At 41.2% G+C, this 27,331-nt stretch overlaps 2 protein-coding genes and 1 long non-coding RNA gene across 5 annotated transcripts in view; all 3 read right to left on the bottom strand.

Annotated features, from left to right (window-relative positions):
* Positions 1-6,771: 6,771 nt before the first annotated feature.
* Positions 6,772-12,961, bottom strand: LOC147255833 (uncharacterized). Its single transcript, XR_015117723.1, has 4 exons — positions 11,511-12,961; positions 9,332-11,227; positions 9,191-9,250; positions 6,772-9,112 (listed from the first exon to the last, which is right to left on the bottom strand). It is a non-coding gene; the product is annotated as an uncharacterized LOC147255833 (long non-coding RNA).
* Positions 12,962-16,013: 3,052 nt separating this feature from the next.
* Positions 16,014-27,331, bottom strand: part of LOC147255831 (solute carrier family 2, facilitated glucose transporter member 1-like) — a 45,945-nt gene continuing 34,627 nt past the window's right edge. The window contains exons 9-11 of one of the 3 annotated variants that reach the window (XR_015117878.1): positions 25,668-25,828; positions 25,191-25,282; positions 25,001-25,045 (exon numbers count right to left, since the gene is read on the bottom strand). Coding sequence is in view for 2 of the 3 variants with exons in the window: in XM_086213846.1 (XP_086069972.1) it covers positions 16,820-17,026; positions 18,563-18,766 (411 nt within the window). In the remaining variant the exon portion in view is untranslated. Of the gene's footprint in view, positions 17,027-18,562; positions 18,767-25,000; positions 25,046-25,190; positions 25,283-25,667; positions 25,829-27,331 lie in introns of those variants that run through there. The other 2 variants (XM_086213846.1, XM_086213845.1) reach the window with 2 other exon arrangements.
* On the bottom strand, positions 22,675-24,773 carry LOC147255832 (uncharacterized). The gene has a single exon (XM_086213847.1). It carries the CDS (start codon positions 24,667-24,669, stop codon positions 23,737-23,739), a length of 933 nt encoding a protein of 310 aa, XP_086069973.1. The 5' UTR covers positions 24,670-24,773; the 3' UTR covers positions 22,675-23,736.

The following is a 27,331-nucleotide window of genomic DNA, read 5'->3' as shown; positions in this document are numbered from 1 at the left end:
CGCCCACAGAGGAGCGTATACCGTACACAGCAGAATTGTCCAGCTAATTGCACCGATACATGCTGATTTGTTTTTCCAAGAAAAACTTATGCTCAATGGAGTCGACATATCGTTCAAGTTTATACGCTCTACAGACCAGTTTTGTCTGATGACTCCACAAAGTGTGTTGTATAAAGCCAATATCGTGTCAGCCAGCATGTTTGTGAAAAAAGTCTCCATCTCTCCCGCTGTCAGACTAGGGTGTGCAATCAGGAAAACCTTTACAACAGCCAGGTCCTGAAATTTGTAATTGGATGCTTTGTTGATAACGAGGCCTACACAGGGTCATATATCAGGAACCCGTTTGATTTTCAGCATTGCAACACCGAGTTCATCAGCCTGTATGTTGATGGTGCACCCTATCCAGCCAAGCCGTTTCAACCACATCTCCCAAATGAGCAATATGTCAGAGAGTACTTTCAACTCTTTCAAAGCACAGGTCGACACCTGAAGGACAGACCAGTAGCCATAAACAGAACAGAACTTGGGTCTGGCTACACCCTGTTTTGTTTCAACCTGGAACCTGACGAGGGTCATGGCGGAAACGTTTCTCTGATCAAGTCTGGAAATATGAGATTGGAGGTGCGATTCAGAAATTCCCTCGCCAGAACTGTTCACCTCACTTGTTATTCAGTGTTTGACTCAGTCATTGAGATATCAAACAGTCGACAGGTGCTGCTGGACTACCACTGAGAACCATGAACACTGCTGAGCTGACCAGAGTTGTTAAAAAATACTGAAGAGAGACCAGTGTTCTTTAGGTGTACTGGCATGTGATGAGCTCCCGAAAAGGAAAACACCGTGGTTCCCTGCAATGATGATTGTTAACACAGATCCGTCACATCTGCCCGGAGAGCATTGGCTAGCTCTTTACATCACAAAAGACAAGAACGGATGGTTTTTCGACAGCTTTGGGAATACACCTGATATTTTTGCCTCCGAGATAAACACTTTCTTATGGAAAAACTATGTAGCTGTGTCTTATTAAAAAAAACAGATTCAAAGGCATCAGGCTGTCTCCTGTGGCCAACACTCTGTGTTTTTTCTTTACCACATGCAGAAAGGAATGTCTTTTGATAGAATGTTAAAAATGTATACGGACAATTTGCTGCATAATGATGCTATGGTGTGTAAGTGTGTAAACAATATCAAACCTGTAGCCGTGTGCCACGGCCATGATTTTACATTTGTGCCGTGTGGAAAATAAAAAAATTAAAACTCAAGAAATCGGTATGCTCTCAAGCGTATTTTATTCTCAAAGAAAACATCATAACATATGCACCAGCATTTAGTTATAGTAAAAACATACAAGGCAAAACATGTGATAAGTGAAAAATCATGGATTTACATTGACCAAAAAGCTTTTCAAAATAAAATAAGCCAGTATAATGCATGTATTGACAACAACAATAAAAAGAAAAAAAAGAAAAGAATAATGCAGACATCAATTCCACTAGCTCTTCCACACTGATCAAATAGCTTTTTAAAAATAAGCCTGTATAATGCATGTATTGACAACAACAATAAAAAGAAAAAAAGAAAAGAATAATGCAGACATCAATTCCACTAGCTCTTCCACACTGATCAAATAGCTTTTTAAAAATAAGCCTGTATGATACATGTATTGACAACAATAATAAAATGAAAAAAAGAAGAAAAGAATAACTAAACATCAACAGGTCTCCCACAACTCGTCACCCAACATTGTTCTCTTGCTGCCTCTTCTCACAAGAGGTGTTGAATAGGTAAAGCCGACATCGTCTGCGTGTTTTATGTTGCCGATAGCTCTGCGGACATGAGTGTTTGGTATCGCCGAAAGCGGCACATTTAAATCAGCCAAAGTTTTTAGAAAAGTTGACCACCCCCTCGGTCTTGATGAGTCGCTCACGTTGTGGCTCGCTGTGACATTCTTGATCAAATCACACACGTGTAATTATTTTATTATTGAGAATAATTTCCCCTTGGTCTGACCACGACACAGTGTCTGGAGCCCTAGTCAGTCATGCCAAAATGTGCTCCGCGTTTCTCCGACTCCTCTTAGGCATGTGTTTGATTAAATCTGAGACTACGCGTCTCTAGTGTCTGGTGTGTGTGTGCAGCAGGTGTGTGCAGCAGATGTGGCAGCAGCGCCCTCTTCAGCATGAGCAACGGCCTGAACAGGGTTTTGGGAAATAGGGAGCGGCAGAGTCAACACATTCTTTTCCTGCTCACCTTGTCTCACAAGTGTCAGATATCTCTGTAAGATGGATGCATATTTTTTGGCTTTTTCATGCAAATTCACACCTGGCTGATCCAGAACCTCGGCCATGGCTTTGTCCAGCTCATTTTGCGTATCAACTCTAATTGAGCTGGTGTTCTGCTGCTTCAACGAATCCAGCTGACTTTGGGGAACCAGATACATTTTATCTGCATATTCCATGGCTCCCTCTACTTTCTCTGGATGAGGTCAACAATGAAAGGGATTGCAGCACCTAACAGCGTCAGTAAAAACCCCCAGACTGGTTTACAGATTTTCTCTTTTTAACGAGTTTGACTTTTTTGTCTGCAATGAGTCTGATCTGTTTTTTTTCTTCTTAAGCTGTCTGTACTGCCTAGTGTTTAGAGGTATGTTCCCATTTAGCACATTAAGCGCTATTTCACACAGAGAAATGACGAGATCGGACCACGCATTTGCTATACTGACCCTTCTCATATTCTGCGGTGACTTACAGTATATAGCAGTTTGAGCAGTGGGAGGTTTCTTTGAATGCGTGAAAACGTCATGACTTTTTTTTCGAATCATTTTTTAGGCACGTAGACGACCATCTTCTCAGCCAAAAGATTGCTTCTGAGTCTCAAATGATCAGGGGTCTTTGCTTTATAATCTATGAACAGGTACCCGTAAGCGGCGAAGGTTGCGTCATTGAATGACTCTAAAAAATATTTGCTGTTTCCTGGAAACATCTGTCTCCCTAATAATGAGGTCTGGTAACGGTCCCTGGGGTTTTTGAAAAGGACCAGATAGTTGGTGTTTAGGCTTATGGTCCTGCTGGCTTTGCCTTGGATAAACAGATTTTGCACCAGATATATGCAGCTAAGATTTTGATGATGTACATATTTTGTAAAAACATTTTGAACTTCTATATTACCACTGGCGTCATTCATCAAGTCGTCAATAATTAGGAGATTATTTTTTTCAGGCGGTAGTAGAGAGTCGTCACACAGAGAGTCTGGTAAACCCTTCAAAGTTTATCTCTCTGAGTTTTAAGAGTTGGTCGTGCAGCGGCTGCCAACACGAATAAATGTAAACAATGTTGTCTATAGGGTGTGAAATAATCTGCTGCGCATTTTCTATGATGTCTTTAACAAAAAAAGTTTTTCCACAATTGGATGGGCCACTCACCACCATGCAAAAGGGATATTTTAACCGGGGTCAAAACCAGAATCCATTTTTAAAAACTGTAAGACAAAGTGGTAGAATCAGGAAACACCCAGCGCTTGTTATGAACTACCTGAACTCTTTTAACTATTGTGTCATTTTTAAGGTGGAATCACTTTTTATCGTGCTTGATTGTATCCGACACAGCTGTCAAGTGCGCGTCTGTGTTTTTATTGGCTGCGAATGGTTGAACCAAGCCCTTCAGGGATTGGGGGGTGACGGTTTTGGAGTTGACAGAGTTTAATGTCACACCCTTGCATTTAACAGCAGTCTTGCCGTGGTGTGTTTGGTATGCGTAACACTTGGGCCTCCAGACACAAACTCTGTGATAAAGTCCCCATCCTCTCACTCATCTGTTAAATCACCCAGATACGGACCTGTCGGGGGACCCACTCCCCTGGTTGAGATGTGAAGATCACAGAGTCTGTGTTGCAGTAAAGCACATGCTCCTACAGCTTGTCAAGCAGGTTGTAGAGCTCGAGGCGTGCATCCGCGGTGGTCATGGCGCCCATGAACACATTCATGTCTTTCACCCGAGCCCCACACAGTCGGCATGTGACCATTGCACCATAGCAACGTCGTCAGAGATAAAACAAAACTGGCTCACTTTGTAGTGATCACTAAACATGAGCTAGGTAAACCTCTCAGGCTCTGTGATCAGCTCACATGTGGCCATCTTACAACACATGCTAAAACGGCCCCAGAGCGAGCTGAGGAGGAGTTTGTTACAGCTTCTGACTGCTTTGTTGACACAGATTTTGGCTGGCTCAAGTCTGATACACTCCTTTTCATCATTGTTGGCTATGTATTTATCACGTTCCTGAGGTGTTGTGGCGTGTTTGGGGTAGCCTGAGGCTTCCTCTTTGCATTTCAGGTAGGTCTTGACATATTCTTTAAACAGCGTGTCTGTTTTGTCCGTTAAGTGCCAGACTTCAATGTGCAACAAACAATTCCCCTTTTCAAAAGCTTTTTGGAGTTCAAAAGAGACCCACGTCCCAGACAACTGACGCTCTGTGTCACTATGTCTGCACTCGTCTGACTGATTTAGCTCTTCAGCACAGGTACGGCATAGCGGGAACATGAGCTTGGCGTGAGCCTTGTATGGGAGGACGGGGTGGTAGAGCCCCCGTGGCGGCAGCACAACAAATTTAATGAGACCAAAATAGTTTTCAATGTCAACAAAGTTGTTGTGAATAATTTGCGGATGGCCCACAGGGTATTGTTTTTTTTAGACTGCACTGTGGGGTAAAGGCTGGTGAAGTCGTAGTCGTGAATTTTTTCACCACCCACGCACTGGTGGTACAGTTTCATTGCATTTGTACGGCCCCCCAAATAATGCATCTCTAGGGTTTAGACATTCTGGTTTTCTGTACGTGGATAGAAAACCTCTAACGGCCTGGTTAGATCTACACAGTGCACTCCACTCACACCCCCACATCACAACCACTCTCAAGCCATACTGCATTCTCAGGGCTGTCACACGCTCAGAAAACTGGTGGAAGAGTTCACCATAAGAAATTTTGGACACTGGGTTCTTCCCCACTCCATAAACTTCTTCTGCTCGCTGACGCTCATTTTATCAAAGCTGTAGCAAGTTCTGGGTATTTACCTTTGTAGTTTTCGTTTGCTCTTGTGTTAAACTGGTGCGGAAAGTGTCCTTTTTCCAAATCTTTAAATCCTAGAGCATCGGGTTTTTTTGCCAAACGCATCGGAAGAGGTAAAAGAAAAAGAGTCGATCCATCTCTGGTCGTATGATTTATCGTACATATGGATCACTCTGCTGCCGCGCATGGTGGTGGACAGAACAATTCCCCGCCGCTACAATATTTTAAGCTGTGGCAGGGGATCTGGCCATGAGTTTTACCGTGCTCTTTGTGTGCTTTGTAACAAACCTCTGATTTGCAGATACGGTTGCAGTCCTTGCATTTTAAAATGTTTGACGCTCGTTCACAGCAGTGTGTAAAGCACACATTGCACAAATATTTACATTTATGCCTTAGAGGACTGTCATAAGTGTTGTAGCAGTAATTACAGACATACGCTGTGCCGAAAAAAGTTGTCACGTTGGTGATGAAGTAGTAGTGATTGTTGTGTAGATAAAGCCAGATGGTGTTTAAATTAGGTGCGGTGTTAGTCTGGAAACATTGCAATCGTTTACGGGCCTCTGTGTGGTGGTAAATCACAATTTTGGCGTTTATTACAGCCTCAAATTTGGCCACGTGTGTGAATAAAACCGGCTGTGAGGGGTCGAGACCTGCCGATGCGAGTAGATGTGAGGCAAGCACCATTTGTCTTGTTCAGACGCTGCGGCATCGGCAGCGTGTGCTAGGCATAGTGAAAAGTAAAGGCTGTTATCTTCTACATTGTTGTTTGGGTTAAAGAGGACATGTGCCTTTCTAGATAGAATCTGATCATAGCACACATTACCCAATTTCAAACGCCCTGCTCCTGAGTGGTTTTGCTGTAACAATAAACTCCAGCTCGTCGTCAGTCATCGATGAATCATTATTCTCAATAGCCTGTGCAACCGCCTCTATAAACATATCCTGGTTGTATTCATCGTCAGATTGTAATGCACATTGCACGTCGCGAGCCAGGGACGGTCCTCTCAACACAACATTTAAAACACTGCCAGACCTTTCTAATGCACTGTCAATCACTCCAGAGAGCCTGTCTCTAATAAAAGTGGGTACACATTCAGGGTTGTCAATAGCTACATCCCTAAAATCAACTTTTTGACGCAGTTCTATAGCATTAAATTGGCTAATCTCCCTCACAGACCCCTGCCCATAGCCAGTTTGTCTTGAAATGTTTGGTGTGTTAATACTGCTACAAGCAACAGCTTCAGGTTCATGTACAGTTCTAGCAATTACCTGTTCAGATTGTGGTGGTGGTGTGATGTGAGGCCCTCCATTTAAAAGTTCAGGGTCTCTTGCCAGTTGTGCTGGTTCGAGCTCTGTTGCAAAGATTTCCTCCAGATCTTTTAAATCCTCATCTGTGGGTTTACTCTGGTTCGTCTCCGCTCTGTCTGCTTGTGCTGGTTCGAGCTCTGTTGCAAAGATTTCCTCCAGCTCTTTAAAAACTAGAACTATTATCACCGGACTCTCCCAAGTTCCTACTGGGTGACTTTAACCACTGCTCCCCTGACAAGTCACTCAAAGGTTTCCAGCAATACATTACATGCAGCACCCGACAGGGTTAGACTCTGGACAAATGCTATGGTTCTGTACCAGATGGATTCAAAGCCCTCCCCCTCCCCCCTCTTGGCTCAGCAGACCACCACACCATCCTGCTGGCCCCTGCTTACACCCCAGTCATCAAGAGGATGAAGAAGGTCACCAAGTACATCAAGCAGTGGACAGCGGAAAGTATCTCCACTCTCCAAGGATGCTTTGAATCCACTAACTGGGACAGCCTCCTTTCTCCCTCTGATAACATCAACGACCAAGTTGACACAGTAACATCGTACATCTCCTTCTGTGTGGATAGCATCATCCCCTCAAAAACAGTCACTATCTACCCCAACAACAAACCCTGGATCACCAAGGAGCTTAAGGAAATCCTTAACAAGAAGAAGAGGATCTTCTTCACTGGCTCCGCACTGGAAAAAAAGGAGGTCAACAGGGAAGTTAAGAGGGCCATAAAAACTGCTAAGCTGGAGTACAAAAACACTGTGGAAAAGAAATTCACCACAGGGGACCTCCGCTCAGCCTGGCAGGGCCTCAAAACCATGGCCTCTGTGAACACTGCGGTCACCACCCCCAGAGCCATCCAGGTGGAGAGCAGTGACCCCTCCTCCCTCCCCGACGACCTCAACACATTCTACACAAGGTTTGAGTCGGACAACATCATCCAGCTTGAGGAGACCAGATCTTCATTGCCAAACCTGGCAGCTCCGCACTCACCTTCACGATGGAGGACGTGGTGAGAGCCCTCAGGAGGACCAGGGAAAGGAGCTCACCCGGCCCCGACAACATCAGTAGCAGAGTCCTGAGGCACTGTGCGGGGCAACTAGGCAGTGTTTTCCGGACTCTATTTCAACACTCCATGGACAGTCACACAGTTCCCCAGCTGTGGAAACACTCCACAGTCATCCCCATCCCCAAAAAAAACAACCCTAAGTCTCTGAACGATCTCCGCCCCGTGGCCCTCACCTCCCTGGTGATGAAGGCCATGGAGAAGATCATAAAACAGCACATCATCAGAGCAACCGACCCCCTGATGGACCCACTCCAGTTTGCTTATCGCGCACGCAGAGGCGTCGAGGATGCAAAAATCTTCATCTTGGACTCCATCCACAAGCACCTGGAGCTTCCTAACTCCTCCGCCAGACTTCTGTTCGCTGATTTCTCATCAGCATTTAACACACTGCAGCCCCACATCCTGGCCACCAAACTCTCCTCCTGCTTCCATCTGGACGACCAGCTTATACTGTGGATTCTGGACTTTCTGACCAACAGGACTCAGAAAGTTCGGGTCAACAACTCCCTTTCGGACCTCCGCTTCACCTCAACTGGCTCCCCCCAAGGCTGTGTGCTCTCCCCCCTGCTCTTCATCCTCTACACAGATGACTGCCGATCCACACAGCCCAACTGACACCTGGTGAAATATGCTGACGACACAGTTCTCCTGTCACTGCTGTCAGGCCCAGCACAACATCATGGATCCGCTCTTCAGGAGTTTGTAGAGTGGTGTGACAGCTCCAAACTAGAACTGAACGTCAGCAAGACCAAAGAGATGGTGGTGACCTTCTCCAGCAAGCAGAGGGATCTGGCTTCTGCTGTCATCACCACCATCCACGGGAAGCCAGTGGAGGTGGTCGAGGAGTACAAATACCTGGGCACAATCTTTGACAACCTCCTGAACTTTTCTGCCAACACAGAGGAGATTCTCAGGAGGTGTCACCAACGACTGTTCCTCCTCAGGAAACTCAATTCCTTTGGAGTCAGCGCGCCCATAATGATGACTTTCTACTACGCCTTTGTGGAAAGCATCATCACATCCTCCATAACCTGCTGGTTCCACTCCCTCAGCCTCCAGAACCGGAACAGACTGCAGCGCACTGCATCAGTGTGCTCCAAAATCATCGGCCTGCCTGTCAGAACTCTTTCACACGTTTACAGCCAACAGGTCCTACATACTACATACATAGGTCTACATACTCTCCCCGGACTACTCAATATCCTGTCTTCACTGTTACACTGTTTATACTGTTTACATTGTCTGCACTTTATTCACTTACTCCAGTCACCTTACTCTTCATTCTACATTGTGTACATACTGTATGTAGTATATTTATTGTATTTTTATCTTTAATCTTATTTTTATTCTCTTATTTATTCCCACTGTCATGTCCGTTTATTGTTTTTTAATGTCATGCTGCTCAGTTGTACCGTATTTTAATTGCCCCTCGGAGATAAATAAAGTCATCTGAATCTGAATCTGAATCTGAATTAAAATCGTCTTCTGTAGGTCTGGTCGGACAAATGTCTTCCAGCACCACCAGAGCCACCACTGTGGGTGACAGTTGCATGATCCAGGGCCCTCTAGTGCCCTCCGGTGTCAAGGGCAGTCAAATGTTGTGAGGTGTGGAAATAGGTAGTCTTTCAAGCATATTGACTGCCTGCTGGATATGTAGGAATCCTGGTGTAGGATCTATGAATTGAAAATAAGAAAAACTTGATAGGTCTGAGGGTGTCGATAAAACTGTTTGAAAAGCATGCAGTTACATACCATCATGCTTTGTGGCTCACTGCCTTTCTCTCAGCTGTGCATGGCTTCTTCTCACAGGGTCTGTATTTTTAAAATTAAATGTGTTAAATTGTGTGGTGGGTGTTTTACATACACAAAGGATGATTTAGCCCTCTTACACACCTTTGTGGTCTGGCCAATTGTCTCCTCTTTAAACTGAGCCTGTTTTTGTGCTCAGGTGCGGTCGGGGTGTCTGTAAACAAAGAAGTGATTAATTAATATAGGGTTAGGGTTAGACTTAATTAGTGGTAAATTTGTTACTGTAAAATGTGAAGACAATAGCTGGGTTTACATGGAGCCTAATATTCCAATCAGAATCGGATTAGAAGCCCAAACCAAATAAAAATGTTCCATATAACCACCTCAATCCGAATGAAGAGGCCTAAACTGAATGGAATTTCATACGGTTTCACAGGGGTAGAATATTCCTTTCCCAAACCGATCAGATGTAAAATCTTATCATGTAAACGGTGAAGCTGTTCTTTCTGCGCATGCTCTGTCTTGATGTAAATGTGCAGTGACGTTTCCTCACTTGATAAAAATGGCGCCTTCCAAGCAGCAGTAAACAGAACTGGTGTGCAGCGGAGAGTTTATTTTTTAATACAAACTCTCAAAGACCTGAACATTATCGCGCCCTTAGATGGCAGGAAAACAAGAAATTCCGTTAAAAAAACTCAACGAAGCCGGCATCGACCAACATCAGTCACGTGATGTTTACATCGCTCTGCACAAGACACACAGCCGTAAAACAGCTGTTCCGATTAAATGAAGTGGCACATGAAAACACCAGATCAGAATAGATCACGTCACATGAAAACAGTTGACCCGAACTCTTCAATCAGAATAATTTCAATCGGAATGAAGAAAAAGTCTGCATGTAATCGTGGCTAATATATACAGAGTTGCTTACTGCTGCAATCAGCCATTATTTCTCCCAGCAATAAGAAAAATCAGGATCACGATCCTCTGTGCTTGTGCACCGCATGGCCGGTTACACAAACTGTTTGACCTCCTGAACCACTGTGGTTAAACCATACTCATAAATGAAAAATGGGTGGAGCCCTGCCACCTGACCGGGGCATATGGTCAGACTCCCCAATAACCCTAATTATGTCTACATCAAACATGTTTAATAATATCACACATTTGTTGCAAGGCGAGGGAGAGGAAACGCTGTCCGCAGGCATGTCTTGACTTGTCGGGGCTTGAGTTTACTTTTAAACTCAGTATTTTACAAAATCAAATATTTTAGCCAGATTGGGTTCCTACAGAACCCCTTAAACCAGATACTCATGTTTAATTACATTTTCAGATTTTATCACACTGGCCCCTTCAACAAGCATGTCATCACAGAAAACAAGAACGCACATAGTGTTTGAAGAGTTAAATAAATATCAACCTTTTTTAGAGTATATCAGGGAAAAAACAACAACAAAACACCCACATCGAAAATAACCTCACTTTGGCTGTCATGTGTTTGAAATCAAGCGGTGGTCCACACGGCTTGCCCAGTATCCGGGACCCGACGGTATGCTGCCATAATAGTTGTCAATGGCTTTTATGGCAGCGTCTGGTTGGTCTAGATGGTGTAACATTGTGTCAACGGCTCCTGCTATTTTAGAGGGGCTGATGAGCATTTTCTTTAGATATAGAAAGTTTCTGATTGTGCGCAGGAAATTGTCGTTCCACAACCTCGTCATGATGGCGTCATAATTCCTATCAAAGTACCAATAGGCTATGTCATCATCACACGTATGTGGTCCCTGTCACACGTCCATGCAGCCATCGTCCCGCTGCTGCGCTCTGCACTCCTCACAGTCATCGAACCACTGCGACATGATTGATTCGTTTAGCAGTGGAAGTACAACTTAAGGTGCTTCATAAAGCGGTCTGAAGTCTCACGGTCCATGTAGCGATCATCATTATCCACATATACATTGACAGATCCCACTAGAATCTCACAGGGCGGATCCTCTAGTTGACGCGTCTCCACCGACGAATACAAACGTCTACCCTCATCTACGCACAGAAAAACAGTGTGTTAAAACACAAACCCCTTAAAACAAATAGGCATTGGGGAAAAACGTACCTAGACTCAAACACACACACACACACACACACACACACACAACATGCGGGGCATTTGGTCACACACCCCAATAACCCTAATTACGTCTACATCAAACACGTTTATTAATATCACCCATTGTTGCGGTAGAGGAAACTGACACGTTTGTGCGCACATAAATATCAGAAAAAACACAAACGCATGAAAACAAATAGGCATTGGGGAAAAACTTACCGTTAACCACAGTCATGGCCATGATTCACCGGAAAAAACATGGGCGGGAGTCCAGCTGGCTACACCTCGGGTCAGAAACGCATATGATACAGCTAACAAACTCTGGGCATATTTAAGTACTACCCAGAATCCCATATGCCGGAACATGCCTGGGCATGTTTAGGTTCTGCCACAGACTCTCATTGTTTGACATCTCTGGAAGACAGCGGACACGCCCCGTTTTAGCACGGTGGGTGCACGTGCACAAGGACGCGCTTTCACATGCACACGCAAAAGTTTCCAAATGCACGTGGAAAGGTGCAGTCATATTACTACTTTTGTAGTTCTCCACAGAATATTCTGTGGTCTTCTCCGTTTTTGTTAGATATTTAGCCTCTGCAACAGATGAGAAAAAAAATCTGCTTACTGTACCATGCTGGTTCTTCTCTACCCAAGCTGATTATGTTTGGCGCAGCTTCTGAGACAGTTAAGAAAGGACATTACTTGCTTGGCATCCTCCACCTAAGCTTTTGATGGCAGATATTGCTAGCCACAGAGGCAGATAGTGATAGAGCTAAATCTAATATAACCAGCCGAGAAGGAGGATAAGTAGGATCCTTTCTCATCTGCTGGTACTACTGGACCTATAGGGTGCCAGATCAACAATGCCAATGCGTACTTGTTATAACCTGATTTCCTTATGTAGTTACAATGAATGAAAAGTTATAAATTGATTTAACTATGTAATTACAATTAATGACATCTTAATTAAGGTTCAAATTGTTCTGCTTTACTTGAATTCAGAGAAAACATTGTCATAACACTGTTATAACCTAAATCTATAAATTTTACTATGAAATGGACCACTGCAATCCAACAATTTCACACAAGGGATTAATAAAGGATATCTGATTCTGATCTAATATAACCAGCCTAGAGGGAAGTTGCACAGTAAACCAGCAGTTGGATAAGTAGGATCCTTTCTCATCTGTTTGTACAGGACTTACAGGATGCCAAATCAACAATGCCAATGCATGCATGCCTGAAAAACATGACTTTCTTTGTTTTCTGTTCTTTTGTGAAGTGACCATAACTGAGGGAGTTATCTGCTGCGACAAGCATGCCCTCTGCATCTTCAACAATTCTGGATCCATGAAGAAGGCCTTTGCCAAAATTAATGGTGACCGCAACACAATTGTAAAACAGCTGTAATTGCTGAGCTAGCGATCACATTTCCAGACAACTTCAATGACCTGGTCCCAGGAGAAGAGAAGATGTTGACATTTGCAGAGCGTTACAGGGGGGCTATAAAAGAGGAGATGGCTGAAACCATCACAGCAAAGAAAAAAGAGGAAAACTCCTACCAATAATGTATAAATACACTTAAAATTGTGAGTTGAAAACGTATAACAAGTTGTTCTATTAATACATACAAAGTATATGCTGGAACCCTATGTTTTAGGAGAAGTAATACAAATCATGCAACAGTTTTTTTCTGTTTTTTGTTGAAATAAATGAACGAAAAATCTGTTGACTTGTGTGTTGCTTTTGTTAAGTTATGTAAATCATTTAGTGTGATCACTCTTAATTTAAGGTTCAAGTTGTTCCACTTTACTTAAATTCAAAGAAAACAGTCATGACACTGTTAAAAACATATTTAACTCTGTAATTACACTTAATGACAGGTATATAACTGCAGGAGAGAAGATATGACAGTTATAGACTCATTTGGCACTGTTATTACACTTAATTCATCATTATGAAAAGCACAACATTTAGGACACAATCATAATGGTCTTGTGACAGCTAATGTCAAATGAACCATTGATAGTTTAATGTCACGTTAAGATATGAACCTAAATAGTATTTTAAGGTTTGACAGTCAGGTCTACTATGTCATGATTATGACAGGTTATGTTGTCTTGGTTTATGTCAAATTGTCATTACAAAGACATCTCAAACAATGTCAACGTTGCATTAAAAGTCACATAAATTACCAAATGAGACTTAACAACAACTGTCATGGGCATTGGTTTCTGGCAGACGTGTGAACTCCTCCCAGAAATCTCATCTCATTTGGAGCAACTTTGACCAAGTTACGATGCTTAATTGAAAGACTTTACTGGACTTTGCCACGCCCTTTACGGACAGCAGTACAAACTTAGGGGGGTCAAACCACTACAGATGAGATCCTTTTGGAGGACAGAACAACATACTAAAATTTCAACTTCCGAGGTTAAAAGAGAAAAAAAACTCTCCCCTTGTGAAACTGGGCAAAATCAGGGTCTGTGACTTTTGCACTCCTAGAGCCTTTTGGAGCAGAATTGAGGATCAAATCTGGGTTCTGGTATTTCTACTTGGGCTACATACACCAAACTTTACACACATAATATGATGCCCCAAAACACAAGCCCCAAAGACAGCAGCAGTTTTAGCATCTAGAAGTTACAGAGCTGAAACACAAGGCAAGGCAAGGCAAGGCAATTTTATTTGTATAGCCCGTTTTCACAAACAGTTTCTCGGAGTGAGCGATAACTTCCGGATTTTCTTACAGATGAACGGGGGCCGACTTCCAATAATGGCGGTAAAGTAAAGTAATGGCGTCCTTAGCAACCACCATAGCAAGAGCAGAAAACGTGACACTATAACGACTCTATTCCGTCAGGTGAAAGATTCATCGTAATAATGAACAAACCAAAGATTATACACAAGAAGTGAGGAAATATTGTGAAAATAAAATGTATATTTCTCGCTAGAAATGTCATCAGAATGCTTTATCAAATCAAAACTAGCTTGGATGAAGGCACTTTCCTCCGAAAATGACAGGAGCGGCCGCCATGTTTTTGTTTGGAGAGGCCCGCATGAAAGAGTCACATGACCTACCAGCGCTCCAATAGAAAAGAATAGGCAAAAAAACCATACCCATTTCACAATTTTGAGGCCTTTATCGGAGAACTGATACGTTTTGCACTGTGGACAAACGTAGTCTTTTCATGTTTTGACATGAGACTGGGTTGTTATGACAGTGTTATGTCAGTCTGATGAACCCACATTCAAGTAACATGTTACCGAAATCTTTTCCACACTGCATCTACAATGAAAATAAAATTTTGTTTTGCATGTTTTTCATGAACATTGGAGATTTATTCAGGAGAATTTGTAGTAGATTTATACAGCGCTGTTTACATGAGAACATTAAACTGTTTTGTTGGTTGCTGAAGTACCACCAGCAGAACTACTGGTTTAGCCAGTTAGGGGAGTTTGGCATAGAACTGGACTTCTTTGCAAAGTTTTGTTTATTTTCATGCATGAATGTGCAAGGCAGGAAGAGGAGTAACCTCGACTAAAATCTGGTGTTTCCTAGACATCTGGGCACAATGGTTTATATTGCAATATAATAATAATACTAATAATAATACTAATCATAATAATAATATGCAATAATTTACCTGATTTACCTAATATGCCTATATGAATGTAAGCTTTTCATGGTATCAATATGCTGTTTTGATTCCATCCATCCATCCATCCATTGTCTTCTGCTTATTCCTGTTAAGGGTCGCAGGGGGGCTGGAGCCAATCCCAGCGTCTATGGGTGACAAGCAGGGTTCACCCTGGACAGGTCACCAGTCCATCGCAGGGGCAACATACAGAGACGAACAACCATTCACACTCACATTCATACCTACGGTCAATTTAAAGTATCCAATTAGCTTAGTCCCCAATTGCATGTCTTTGGATGGTGGGAAGAAGCTGGAGAACCCAGAGAGAACCCATGCAGGCACATGGAGAACATGGAGACTCCACACAGAAAGACCCTGTGCCCGAGCTGTTTTGATTCCATTCGTCAAAAGTTAGCCACTGGATACTAATATTACTAGAGTGACTATCATGATTTCAGTGCAGCAGGCAAGTTTTTGGATCACTTCACCAAGCCAAAACTCCCTTAGCGATATCATTTATGAGGGTGCATACTCCAAATATGTTTTAGAGCATGAAAACCATGTTATCTTGCTGCAGTGATGCAGAGGTGGCAGATGAGAGATCGATGCACCTCTGTGCACATCAGAGCATCAAATAAAGACCTGTTCATCATAATATTGTAGAGAAACCTCACAGCCACGTCACAAACTTTCTTCAGTGTACCATAGAGTTCCCCCTTTGGTCAAGGACAGCCATCTGCATAGTTCCACCGTGACCTGAGTGTACCAGCACACTAATCTTATTCTGTTGTGGTTAATCAGAAATTATATGAATGTTAAACAATGTAGTCACTCTGCAAGGATATGACTCCACTCTCCTAACTATGTCTCTACCATCACCATCACCACTATTTTTGAATTAATATGTGAGTGCAAATGCTTAAATGCTAGTCAGAATGGTGGAGGAATTTTCAGATTCAATGTCGTGTCTTGAAAACACGTGTATATGATCTGAGATTATATCATAGCCTCCATTTACATCTTCGTTGAAAAATGCCAAGCATTGCAAAGAGATGATCATATACCCATCATGTTTCCATTTCCTATAATAGCCTATGTTCATTTAATAAATAGGAGCCGTTGTATTTTTTTTTGTGTTTCATAAATTTAGAATGTCATTTATATCTATATAGGGAGTGCATCCTTTTTCACTGAGTCCACCTACAGATGTCAAGAACTGACAAATCAAACTTTTTGACTAACTTAATGACGTTGCATCTTCTCGAAAATAGCTAGTAGAGGGTTCTGCTTTTTTATGCTATTACCTTTTACATTCAGCTATGTTTTTCTGCTGAATGTCTTCCAGCAGTAACAGTTGCATTACTCACGTCAGGGACCAGCTGATTGTGCTGAAGCTGGCTGGTCATAACGCCAACCACTACAATCCCCAAGGAGATTATTGAACCAAAGTGACAAGGCAATAGAGCTGGCTTCAGGAAGTGAGACTGTTAGAGAGGAAACTTAACTTCTCCCTTTTCATTCAGGTAAAAATGAGATAGTTGGATGCCAGACAAAACAGTGAAGAATCAGTAGGACATAGATGAATGTCGTATTGTGTGTTTCATAGACACTTGGCCACAGGAAGAAACTCCTGACCCCATCACTGCTATTAAAAGCTTTCAGAAATAAATCAGAGAGCACAAAAGAAAATGTGTAGCAGGCTCACTGCTTTTATTAATAACAGATGATGTCACCCTTGTAACTTGACAATGAAGGAACATTTCAAAGAGGAGCAGCACAGACCCTGTACTACTGGAACTGAAGTGGTACTTACCAACTAATCATTTGATTATAGTATTTGATAAGAGTACCGAAGGAGTAACAAGTAATTTGACCATAGGGCAGCTTTCATAGGTCAGGGTCATCCCCCCTGAGTGTGCTGAACTCCTCAGGGGCAGAGTATTTGTCTGCACCCTGGCCAGCTGAGTGGTGAAAGCCCGCTGCAATCTCATCAAAGGTACGGCCCTTGGTCTCTGGGACCTTGAAGTAGGTGAAGACAAAGAAGCTTAGCAGCAAAATGGTGAAGATGATGAAGACGTAGGGGCCACAGACTTGCTGCAGTGAGGGCAAAGACAAAACAGAGTTACTTTTGACATTTGACATTCTTTCTTTTTCATGTTAGACATTTAGAATTAGTGTCAGTGCTTATGTCATTGAGTAGGATTGAAAATTGAATTCCAAAAACTATGACTAAAGTTCAGTAGGGTGAGAAAGTTTTAGCCGGAGCACAAAATGTCACACTTAGCATATTTTTTACCCCAAGGCTATAATTTTTGATTGCTTCAACATATATTATCATTTTAAGACAAATTAGTTATTTTCACACCATTTCAATTTTAAATGTAACTCCTAGTGATTAACTTCAGCTGTTACTATGAAATAAGCTGGGGTTTCCCTAAATCGTCATCACTCTTACCCATTGCTGCAGCATATTGCTGAAGCAAGAATTTCACACTTGAATGAATGTTACACTCGTGTTTTCCAGGATATGTCTCGTTATTTATGAGTTTTTAAGCTTGGCTCAAAAATGCCACACAGCATATTTTTTACCCCAAGGCTATAATTTTTGATTGCTTCAACATATATGATCATTTTGAGAGAGATTAGTTATTTTTACACCATTTCAATCTTAAATGTGATTAACTTCAGCTGTTACTATGAAATAAGCTGGGGTTCCCTAAATTTTCATCAGTCTTACCCACTGCTGCAGCATATTGTAAGAATTTCACTGGCTAATTGAATAATGTCAATCATTTCTGAAATCTGCTTCTACTGGCTAACTGCATTAATGTGGCGAGGTCTATGGAATGCTAGTAAGATCTTGTCTTGTATCATTAGCTTCATAAAGTGATGTGGAAGCTCCAGGTTGACAAGGTGTTGATCAAGGTCTAAGAGGGTACTAGTGGCCATCTTAGGCTCATTCAATAGGTGTGTATGTTGAATCTCCAGTAGTAGACTAATTGATTGGAAATATTGACAGAGAATGAGCTTGGCTAATAGGAATTATTCTTCAGCACTTAATAGACATTTATTAATATAATAATATGTTTTGCACTAACTCTTGAAGTTGCTGTTGTTATTTGATCTTGAAGAGGTTTACATAGTGTTGTTCACAAGAACAGTAGCTTTCAAATGATATGCAGCATCTTTAAGTGTGTAAACAGTGGATTTTTGCATGTGTTTTCATACGATATAACATTTCTAGATTGTCTGAAAATCCCGCCAGCAGGACAGTGCCTGTTTAATAACAAATCTGCATATACAAGTGCTTCTTGCCTTATGTCAAATGAGCCTCAGGCATGTATGATCTTGTTGCAAGTTCACCAGCTGTCTTTCAAATGACACCTTGGTGGTGACTTAGTGGCTTAATACTATAGACCAGGGACACTTGCAGGTCCTTGTCAAAGTCGCTGTAATCTTTACACTTTTTATGATTGTATTATGATTGGTATATTTATGAATTTATTTTGACTTGAACTGAAATCTCAGACTAATAGAAAAATCTGTGGGGTCTTGTTTAAAAACAAGACATAAACAAACACATTATTTATTTTTTGAGTTAGGTTACTTAGGTATCATAGTCCTCCTTACCTCAATATACTGAAAGCACATGCCGACTACAAAGTTGGCAGACCAGTTGCAGAAGCCAGCAACTGCAATAGCTGCTGGGCGAGGCCCCTGACTGAAGAGTTCGGCAACAATGAACCATGGAATGGGGCCTGGGCCGATTTCAAAGAAAGCCACAAAGCTGAAGATGGCCACAATGCTGAAATAGGACATCCACTTGAATTGATCCTGAGGGATACAGCACATTCATGTAATTACATGCACTTAATTTAAATGTTGTTAAAAATGCATTTGATGGAGGCACACTGTAAAAAAAAAAGATTTTCCCTTTTTGCCGTTTCAACTTCTGTTTTTGAGTCACATGAACTTTCATCTCAAAATTTTTCAATACATTTGTTAAGATAACATAAATATCTGTGATTTTGCTTTGAAATTCTAATCCACTGTTAACACAACTAGCGGCACAGTGGTGCAGTGGTTAGCACTGTTGCCTCACAGCAAGAAGGTTCCGGGTTCGAGCCCTAGCTCGAGTGTGCGGTCTTTCTGTGTGGAATTTGCATGTTCTTCCTGTGCCGGCGTGGATTCTCGCTGGGTACTCCAGCTTCCTCCCACAGTCCAAAGACATCAAGAGGGGACGAGGCTGATTGGATTCTCCAATTGATTGTAGGCATGGCTGTGTATGTGAATGGTTGTCTGTCTATATGTGTTGGCCCTGTGATGGACTGCCCCCCCCCCCCAACCCTTAACAAGATAAGCGGTAGAAAATGGATGGATGGATGGATGGATGGATGGATGGAGTTGACACAACTGAGTTATTCTTGTCATCTTAAATCGATGTTGAAGTTCACCCTCTGGTTCACTACGCTACGTCATTTTGCACATACGCAGACAACGTTAGTTTAGTCAACTTTAACATCAACCCAATGTCAAAGTCTTCTCTATCGAAGGACCAGATATGGAAATAGCTGACTGTTAGCATAAGTGAATTTAACTTTTTCTACTGTCTGATATTTTAGTACAAATTGAGTTTTGTCTTTAATAAGTGAAATACTGTGAACTGACCATTTACCTACAGTATAAAGTGCAAACATTTAGTTTCAAAAATTTAAGTGATACCCTATGTTAGCCTAGTGCTAGAAGTAGCTATGTGAATCCTGGAAAAGAACAAAATTGCACTTTTTACATGAACTAGCAGCTAGACTAGTAGTAGCTGTGTAATAAATACGTGGAGAAATTCTGAACATGCCTGCAATTTAGTTATGCGAATGAACTAATCCTCTGAATGTAAATTAGTTAATTAGCTTCTAGCCCTTAGGCTACATTGACTAGCCAGTTGGTTTGATGAGACTAGCCTAGCAAGCTCCATGATACCGGCTATAACTTAATCTTAATCTTAATCTTAATCTTAAAAACTAATACATTAAACAAACTCTTTTTTTTTTCTTATAACAAAGTATATGGACAGTCTGCTAACAAGTTAGATGTGCTTTAATCCCATAGCATGTTCTGAGAAGTTGATGTTAGGTCATGGGACCCGTGTGCTAACTTCAACATGTGAGCAAGTCGTGCAGCAGGTCAGCACAGTTTTTTTCTCAAGAATGTACGTCTGTTGAAGTTGATTCAATGACACATGAATGGGGGAATTATATTTTCTTTTGAATTATTGACATGGCTAAGTATGCAGACTAAGGTGCATCTATTAAAGGAGTGGTAATTGCTGACAGGTCTGTTGGGAGCTCAGGTGTGCCTGCTTCTGAGCGGGCATATGGAGCAGTGACTTATCTACTCACTAAGTATAGAAAAGAATGCCAGACCAGCTTTGTCATGATCCAGAGTGGCTCCAAAAAGACAATTGTCTATGCCATGTCTAGAATTGTGTGGTGCCCTGGCTGGTGCACAGCTTGCTCAGCTCCTGCAGAGAGAACTTCGCATCACCTCTCAACAGATTACTTTGTGGACTGACTCCATCTCGGTCCTTGAATGGCTACAGTCTGAATCCTGCCGCTTCAAGGTGTTTGTTGGTGTCAGGGTGGCTGAGATTCAAGAACTCACAGACCCTCTCTCCTGGAATTATGTAGATTCTTCCAATAATCCAGTTGATGATATCACCAGGGGAAAGACTCTACTTGACCTTTCACAGCCTAGCAGATGGAAGAATGGGCCTGCTTTCCTTAAACAACCATATGACAGTTGGCCTATAAGACCTAAGGAGGAAATCAAGGCAGACTCCAACGAACTCAGAAGCATCACCTTTTGCAGTCTGACAACTACCAATACTCAGAATCCGCAGACCTCACCCAGTACCCTTCGTGGAGGGACCTGGTGCAAGCAGCATATGATAATTGCAACAAACAAACCTCTGAAGATGCTTTTATGTCAACCTACAAGGATGCTGAAATAAGCTTGCTTAAACAATGCCAAACAGACTGTTTTCCAGTGGAACTGAAATCCATGCTGAATGGGAAACCTTTGCCTCTCCACAGCAAACTTCAAGCCCTTGGCCCTGAACTCAATGAGTTGACAGGCCTCATAAGGCTTGGAGAAAGGCATGACAAGGTCTACCACCTCCTTCTTCTGGCTCCTGAAAAGTTCCGAATGGTACAAAAGATGTTTTCGTCTGTCTATCCAACTGGAGTTCATCTTGATGTTGAACCAGTTGGGTATGTAAAGCCCAACTATATATTCCATTATCTTCTCCAGGTTTTTGAGCATTGCAACTTTCAGCCCATGCTTTGAAACCCAAATGCGACAGAACCTGAGAGCTGTAGTGAGCCTTTTGCCTTTGTCCACTGACACAGAAGTGCAGGAACCACTTCCATGTTGATGAGTTGGGAAACAGATAGTTCCTGCAGTCAAATTGGCTTGTCTCTCTCCTCAGCAGGCCATACCTGAGGAGATCCCTGCCTGTGGGAAGCTCTGCTGGGGAAACTCTTTGCCTGCTCCTACCAGATTACTCAGCTGGCAACTTGATGCACTCCTGGTTTTGTGTGATTTCCTACTCATTTTGTAGGTATTGTAGGAGCTAGCACACAATCAAGATGCAGTTTATACACTCAATATCAACGATTGATAAGTCCTGAAAGTGACTGGTACCATCAGTTGTATTGAACCTCTATTTCAAAATTGCAGAACTCACAGTGTTTTCAACTAGAAAACCATCTTATGGGTAGATGATACTGGTTCAAGCAGTTGCAATGTTACGATTTTAAGAATACAAATTGGCTGCATATAGTCCCATATAGTCTCTGGCTGACAGCCAGCAGAGCAACCAACACACTAACCAACTATCCAACAAATCAGCCAATCCAATGTTATTACAACCAGGCTACAAAATTATACATTTTGTAGCAACTGGTAGATTGAAAGTAAATTCTTACGTTTCAGAGCTGAATTGCTCACTCTGCTATCCGTTTGGATTTTTAAGGGTTTTTTGCAATTACTGCACCTTTGTACATATCAACAGAAATGCTTCAAATCAATTTATGTTATAATTTCTGTCCTTTATGACCCTAAAATACACCAACTAATTGCCTGTATGCATTGCATTGGCTTCTGCAAAATTCATGAACGGGCTGCACGGTCGGGCAGTGGTTAGCACTGCCTCCTCACAGCAAGAAGGGTCTGTGGGATCTTTCTGTGTGGAGTTTGGATGTTATCCCCGTGCCCTATTGGATACTCTAAATTGACCGTAGGAATGAATGTGAGTGTGAATGGTTGTTTGTCTATGTATGGACTGGCAACCTGTCCAGGGTGTACCCCGCCTCTCGCCTGTAGCCGCTGTGATAGGCTCCACTAAGGCCCTTTCAATTTCATATTTTTTTCAATTTCGATCAAAATTTGACACGCCCTACTCAAGGATGCTGTTTCGCATAATCCTGGCACCAGATGATATTAGAAGACTTCCAACTGTTTTCTACTCTGTAACAACATCTACTGCACGTCTGTCCGTCCTGGGTGAGGGATCCCTCCTCTGTTGCTCACCCTGAGGTCAGATTTTTCCCTGTTAAAAGGGTTTTCTATGGAGTTTTTCCTCAGTCTATGTGGGGGGTCTAAGGGCAGAGGATGTTGTTATGATGCCATGTAAAGCCCTTTGAGACAAACTGTTTGTGAAAACGGGCTATACAAATAAAATTGCCTTGCCTTGCCTTGCCAATTAAAAGTCTTCCGGTCGCTTGATGCATTCATCAATATATTGAACACTGAGCTAAGCTTGGATGCATTGCTGATTGTACATTTTCAAGACCCAAATTACGATAATGAATTGTGCAATTTGACCAACCTGCCAGAGGAGAGAGCGACTTTGAGAATTTTCCAGAAGGATGTCCCAGAACCCTCATATGAACAAGATCCCTTGAACCCCTACCTCTGTAACCCCTCAGAATAGAAGACTTGAAATGAAGACAGGTGCAATTTAGAGAGTGACATGGTGAAAAGGAATGTGGACTGAAAGAAAGTTGATGCACTTATGGACAACACCTTTTCTCTGAGGCGAAAGGAGATTATTGGGGAGGATCCACTGGTCAAGGATTTCAAAGTCAGGTGGTCTGCTCTGTTCACAGAGTGACAGGTTAGTGTTATTTCTACTTGATGTATTATTAAAGTGACCGGTATTTCATTCTTCCTTTGATTACATTATGTTTTTATGTTAATATTTTGTCTCCATGTTTGTGGTTTTTATGCAGATTGAAAAGGAATTCAGATGGATTGTCTCCATGAATCTGAAGCAGACATTTTTTGACCACCTAGATGAGTTCTTCCTTTGGTTCCTGCATCTGTACTGGAAAAACTCAAAATCTTGCCATGAGTATTTGTTTTATTTCTATTCAAATTATGTCTATGCACTTAATTTCAGACATTATCATTTATAACCAAAATTACACAAAGATGGAGGGCCTTGTTTCAAGATAGTGCATCTTGAATATCTTGTTAGGTGAGAAAATCTTGAAATGACCTTGTTTTGAGAAATATTTTAGATGAAATGAGCTTCTTTGACATATCATGATGTTTTATGCTTATAAGATGTAGGTTGTATGATGAATGATCTTGTTTCAAGAAAGAGACCTAACTTGAATTGAGGCAACACTGCTTTATTGTAGCTGCAGGTCAAAAGCTTGTCCCAATTGAAAGCACAGCATCATGCATTATGGCAACAATTGATCGATTGCATATTGATTGACATGATGAAGATGTTTGTGAGATCATACTTCACTTACAATAGGACCAAGTGCTTTAATCTGGGAGAGAAGATGCAGCAGGTAATGTTGTTTAAGTATAATATTTACATCTGGAAACAGCTGTTTGAAATGTCTTAAATGCTGCTCAATTAAAAGCTTCAGCCTAGAAAGAGTTGAGAGTGCAATAATAGGTGAAAACAGAATTTTAACTATCTCCAACAAATGAAGTAACAATTGTGTGTGAGCATTTTCTCCAGTCATGTTGATGAGAAATGGCAGAATCTTTAACATAACCAGCATCTGCCCTGCTGATTGTTTCAGTTTATTGTCATTTGATGACAGTGTAGTAACAGATATGGGGCAAGGCTTGTCCCTCATATCTACAGGAGAATAAGGGAAACCAATAATTCTACAATTAAATGTGTCTAAATCCATATGTCTAGAAAGTACAAGATGCTTCAAAACACATTTGATTTCATATGGGGCAACACCTTCAAGAATAACATGCATGATGTCCTGTGACATTTGATTGATGATATCAAAATGGGGAAATTCGCACACAAACAAAAGTGCACCATAAATTGTCCACTCACCATTTGAAGTGTCAAACCGAACACCAATATGCAGCTCAATCAAATCATGGTTAATCTGCTCAAGTATTTCATCAATACTACAGTGGGAAAGATCTTTTGATTTTACCATGGCAAGCAGATGAATGGCAGTTCGTCTTGATCTGTATTTAGGGTTGATGTTACCTAAAGTGTAATAAAGCAATAACAATTTGTTTTTGTTTGCACGAGAACCTCGAACAAGAGGATTGCAAAGCTCAATTTCATCTGTATATAAAATTAACTTCAATGCTGTGGGAACTTTCAAAAACAGAGGGTGTGACTTAAAAATTTCCCCATCAATGAAATCATTTAAAAAATCCATCCTTACAGGACTCTGGCTCCTCATTGATCATTTCAAGAATTTTAGGATGTGAAAGCAGCTGCTCCATACTCTTAATGAATGGTATATAATAAAAACAATGTATTTTTATGACAAGAACTCTGGAATCTCCACGCTTCACATAAGAGACTGTTTGTTTTACAGTAACAATTTCTGGTTCAGCTGGATGTAACAGTTCTGTGATGGTCTTGTCCTTCAAATGGGTTGTAGCAATTTGGCTGAAAGGGTCACCAAACTGGTCAAATACCCTCATTACATCACTCTTTAGTTGACCCAGGTCTCCAGAATAACTCTCAAGGATGTTCTTCATTTGATGCCTCAGATACTCCAGTAATGCTGTTTGACATTGCTGGACTCCACTCACCATCTGGTTAACAGCTCTCTAAGGAGGCGGGAAAAACATCAAATGAATTATCACAAAAAGCAAACAAACAAAAAATACCACACTATAGACTTCACACAAAAAAACAATCTGCAGAGCTCAACACTACATATATTTTAATACAAAAATGCATATATTACAGTACCTGTGTCAGTCTCTGAGTTTCTCTGGCCTGGAGAAGAAATCTTTAGAAAGGTTAACCTTCATGCAGTCCCGGGCAGGTTCTTGTAATTTATGCTGAAACAGATGAACAAGAATCATATTATAAAAGGGAAAATGTTGACCTTGAAAATATGTAAAAATTATATCCAGTAATTTTAATACTGTATTTGTCCCTAGTTCTATACATATTTCAATTAAGTGTGGTGACTTTGAAAAAAATATCTATAACAAATTTCTGGTTCATATAAAACAAAATTATCTTACCAAAATATTTGATAATGTTTTTGTAATATTGGCAATTGTAAAATGTGTTAACAGAATAACTATTAGATGCTCATTATTATTATTATTATTATTATTATTGTTATTATTATTATTATAGCACAAATGACTATTTGCACAAAAATAAACACTTGCAGTCACTAGTGCTCTGTCTTTTGCTAATGAAATACGGACTTACTGTTTGAGTAATGATGCTTGAATGACCTTCAGTCACTGGAGAAAGTGTCCCATCAACCTCGACTGCAGGATTATTATCATCAGTCTGGTTGGTTGTGGCTGTCTTCTCCTGTGCCTCTGGTAAACACTGGCCACATGATTCGTCCTCCTCGGTTTCTTGAACTTGGAGGAGATGATGTGAATGCGTTCGTTTTACGTAGGGTGGCCAATTTGCACATCACCAAAAAGGACGATAATTTGCGGCAATTGGTGAGGAAAGAAAAATCGCAACATACAAATGGTGTACTCCCCATGACAATACAGTACAATTTTGTACATAATAATGATGGTATCATTACACAGTGATTCTGAGATATTTTGTTCATCACAAGACAATTTATCTATGATATATCATGATGTATCTGTAACAGAAGAGGAAGAAATATTCCTGGGAAAGTTAAAAGTATTTGTTCACTGTATTTGAATTTATTCAATACATCTGTCTTGCAAGGTACAGTGCCACAAAGCAGAACATTTATGGCCTTAAATGCGCAAATTAAATATCAATAAAAATAAATAAATAAATGCAAGAAATACACATTTCAGCTCTTAACAAATGAAAAAAAATTGTTTTATGTGCACATGTATTGCAAAGTGCAGTGCCACAAAGAAGAATATTCATTGCCTTAAATGTGCAAATTGTCGTCTGTCCTTGTGTGCTACAGTCTATATCACAGTGACAAAGTATGCAATATGCACAATATGCATGCAATATGCATGCTTTTTACCTATATATGTAAAATTATTTAATTATTTTCTCAGAGAACTTTTCGGTGAAAAACAGTGTGGATTTTGTGTCATGATGTGTCATAGGAGGTCAGTTTCTTAGTCATATGACTTAAAATAACCACTAAATATTTCTTAACACAATTAATGTGAAAAAAATTTCCACTTAATTATTTTTTAATGTTGCTGGAATCTCTCCAAGAAGACTCAAACATGGGGAATTCCTCAATTAATGATTCACCAACGCAACAGACATCGGCCCCTTTGAAAACAAAGCCTACAAAGTACACAACCCCTGAAAAGGTTGTGAAGTTATCATTCCCAGAACATAATTTGCACGCCGACACCAAACGTGAGCAAGTCCAACAACAGTACTTTGAGTTGTCTAAAACGGGCTTAGAAAGCACCTGCCTGATGTCAAAGGAACTCAGATGCAGACTCATCCAAAACAGCATGACCAGTATGACTGCAATTCTGAGGGCAAGAGGGGATCAAAGATCAGACAAATACCCATCAAAACCAGAACTTACAGCAATGGCAAAAAAGAAAAGTACAATACTTCCCAATGCTGCAGGATCAAGGCCTGAAGAATATATGAGTGTGTGACACACTTTGAGTTGATGCCCAAAGAGACTCCATCTGGCCACTTAATGTAGCAATTTGATGAATGTTTTAATTGAGTCTTGTCCAGGTCACTGTGGTTATACAGCTGCACAAACGACTGCAAACTGTGAGATCTCCTCAAAAATGCAAACAAGATGAGAGTCATTCACAGAGGTAAGACTGTAACTAATAATTACTTTTGTTGAGGATGACTCTATTCATCCATGTCTAAATTATTTGATCAATTCTGAATAACGCCTTGAAATTGTGAAAATTTTTCTCAAAGCTCGAGTGATT

Source organism: Aulostomus chinensis, chromosome 9, assembly GCF_037954235.1.
Source record: "Aulostomus chinensis isolate RoL2024-O1b breed Wild chromosome 9, RoL_Achi_v1.0, whole genome shotgun sequence".
NCBI classification, from domain to species: domain Eukaryota; kingdom Metazoa; phylum Chordata; class Actinopteri; order Syngnathiformes; family Aulostomidae; genus Aulostomus; species Aulostomus chinensis.
The sequence above is the reverse complement of the archived record's forward strand: the minus strand, read 5'-3'. Positions and strand labels throughout refer to the sequence as shown.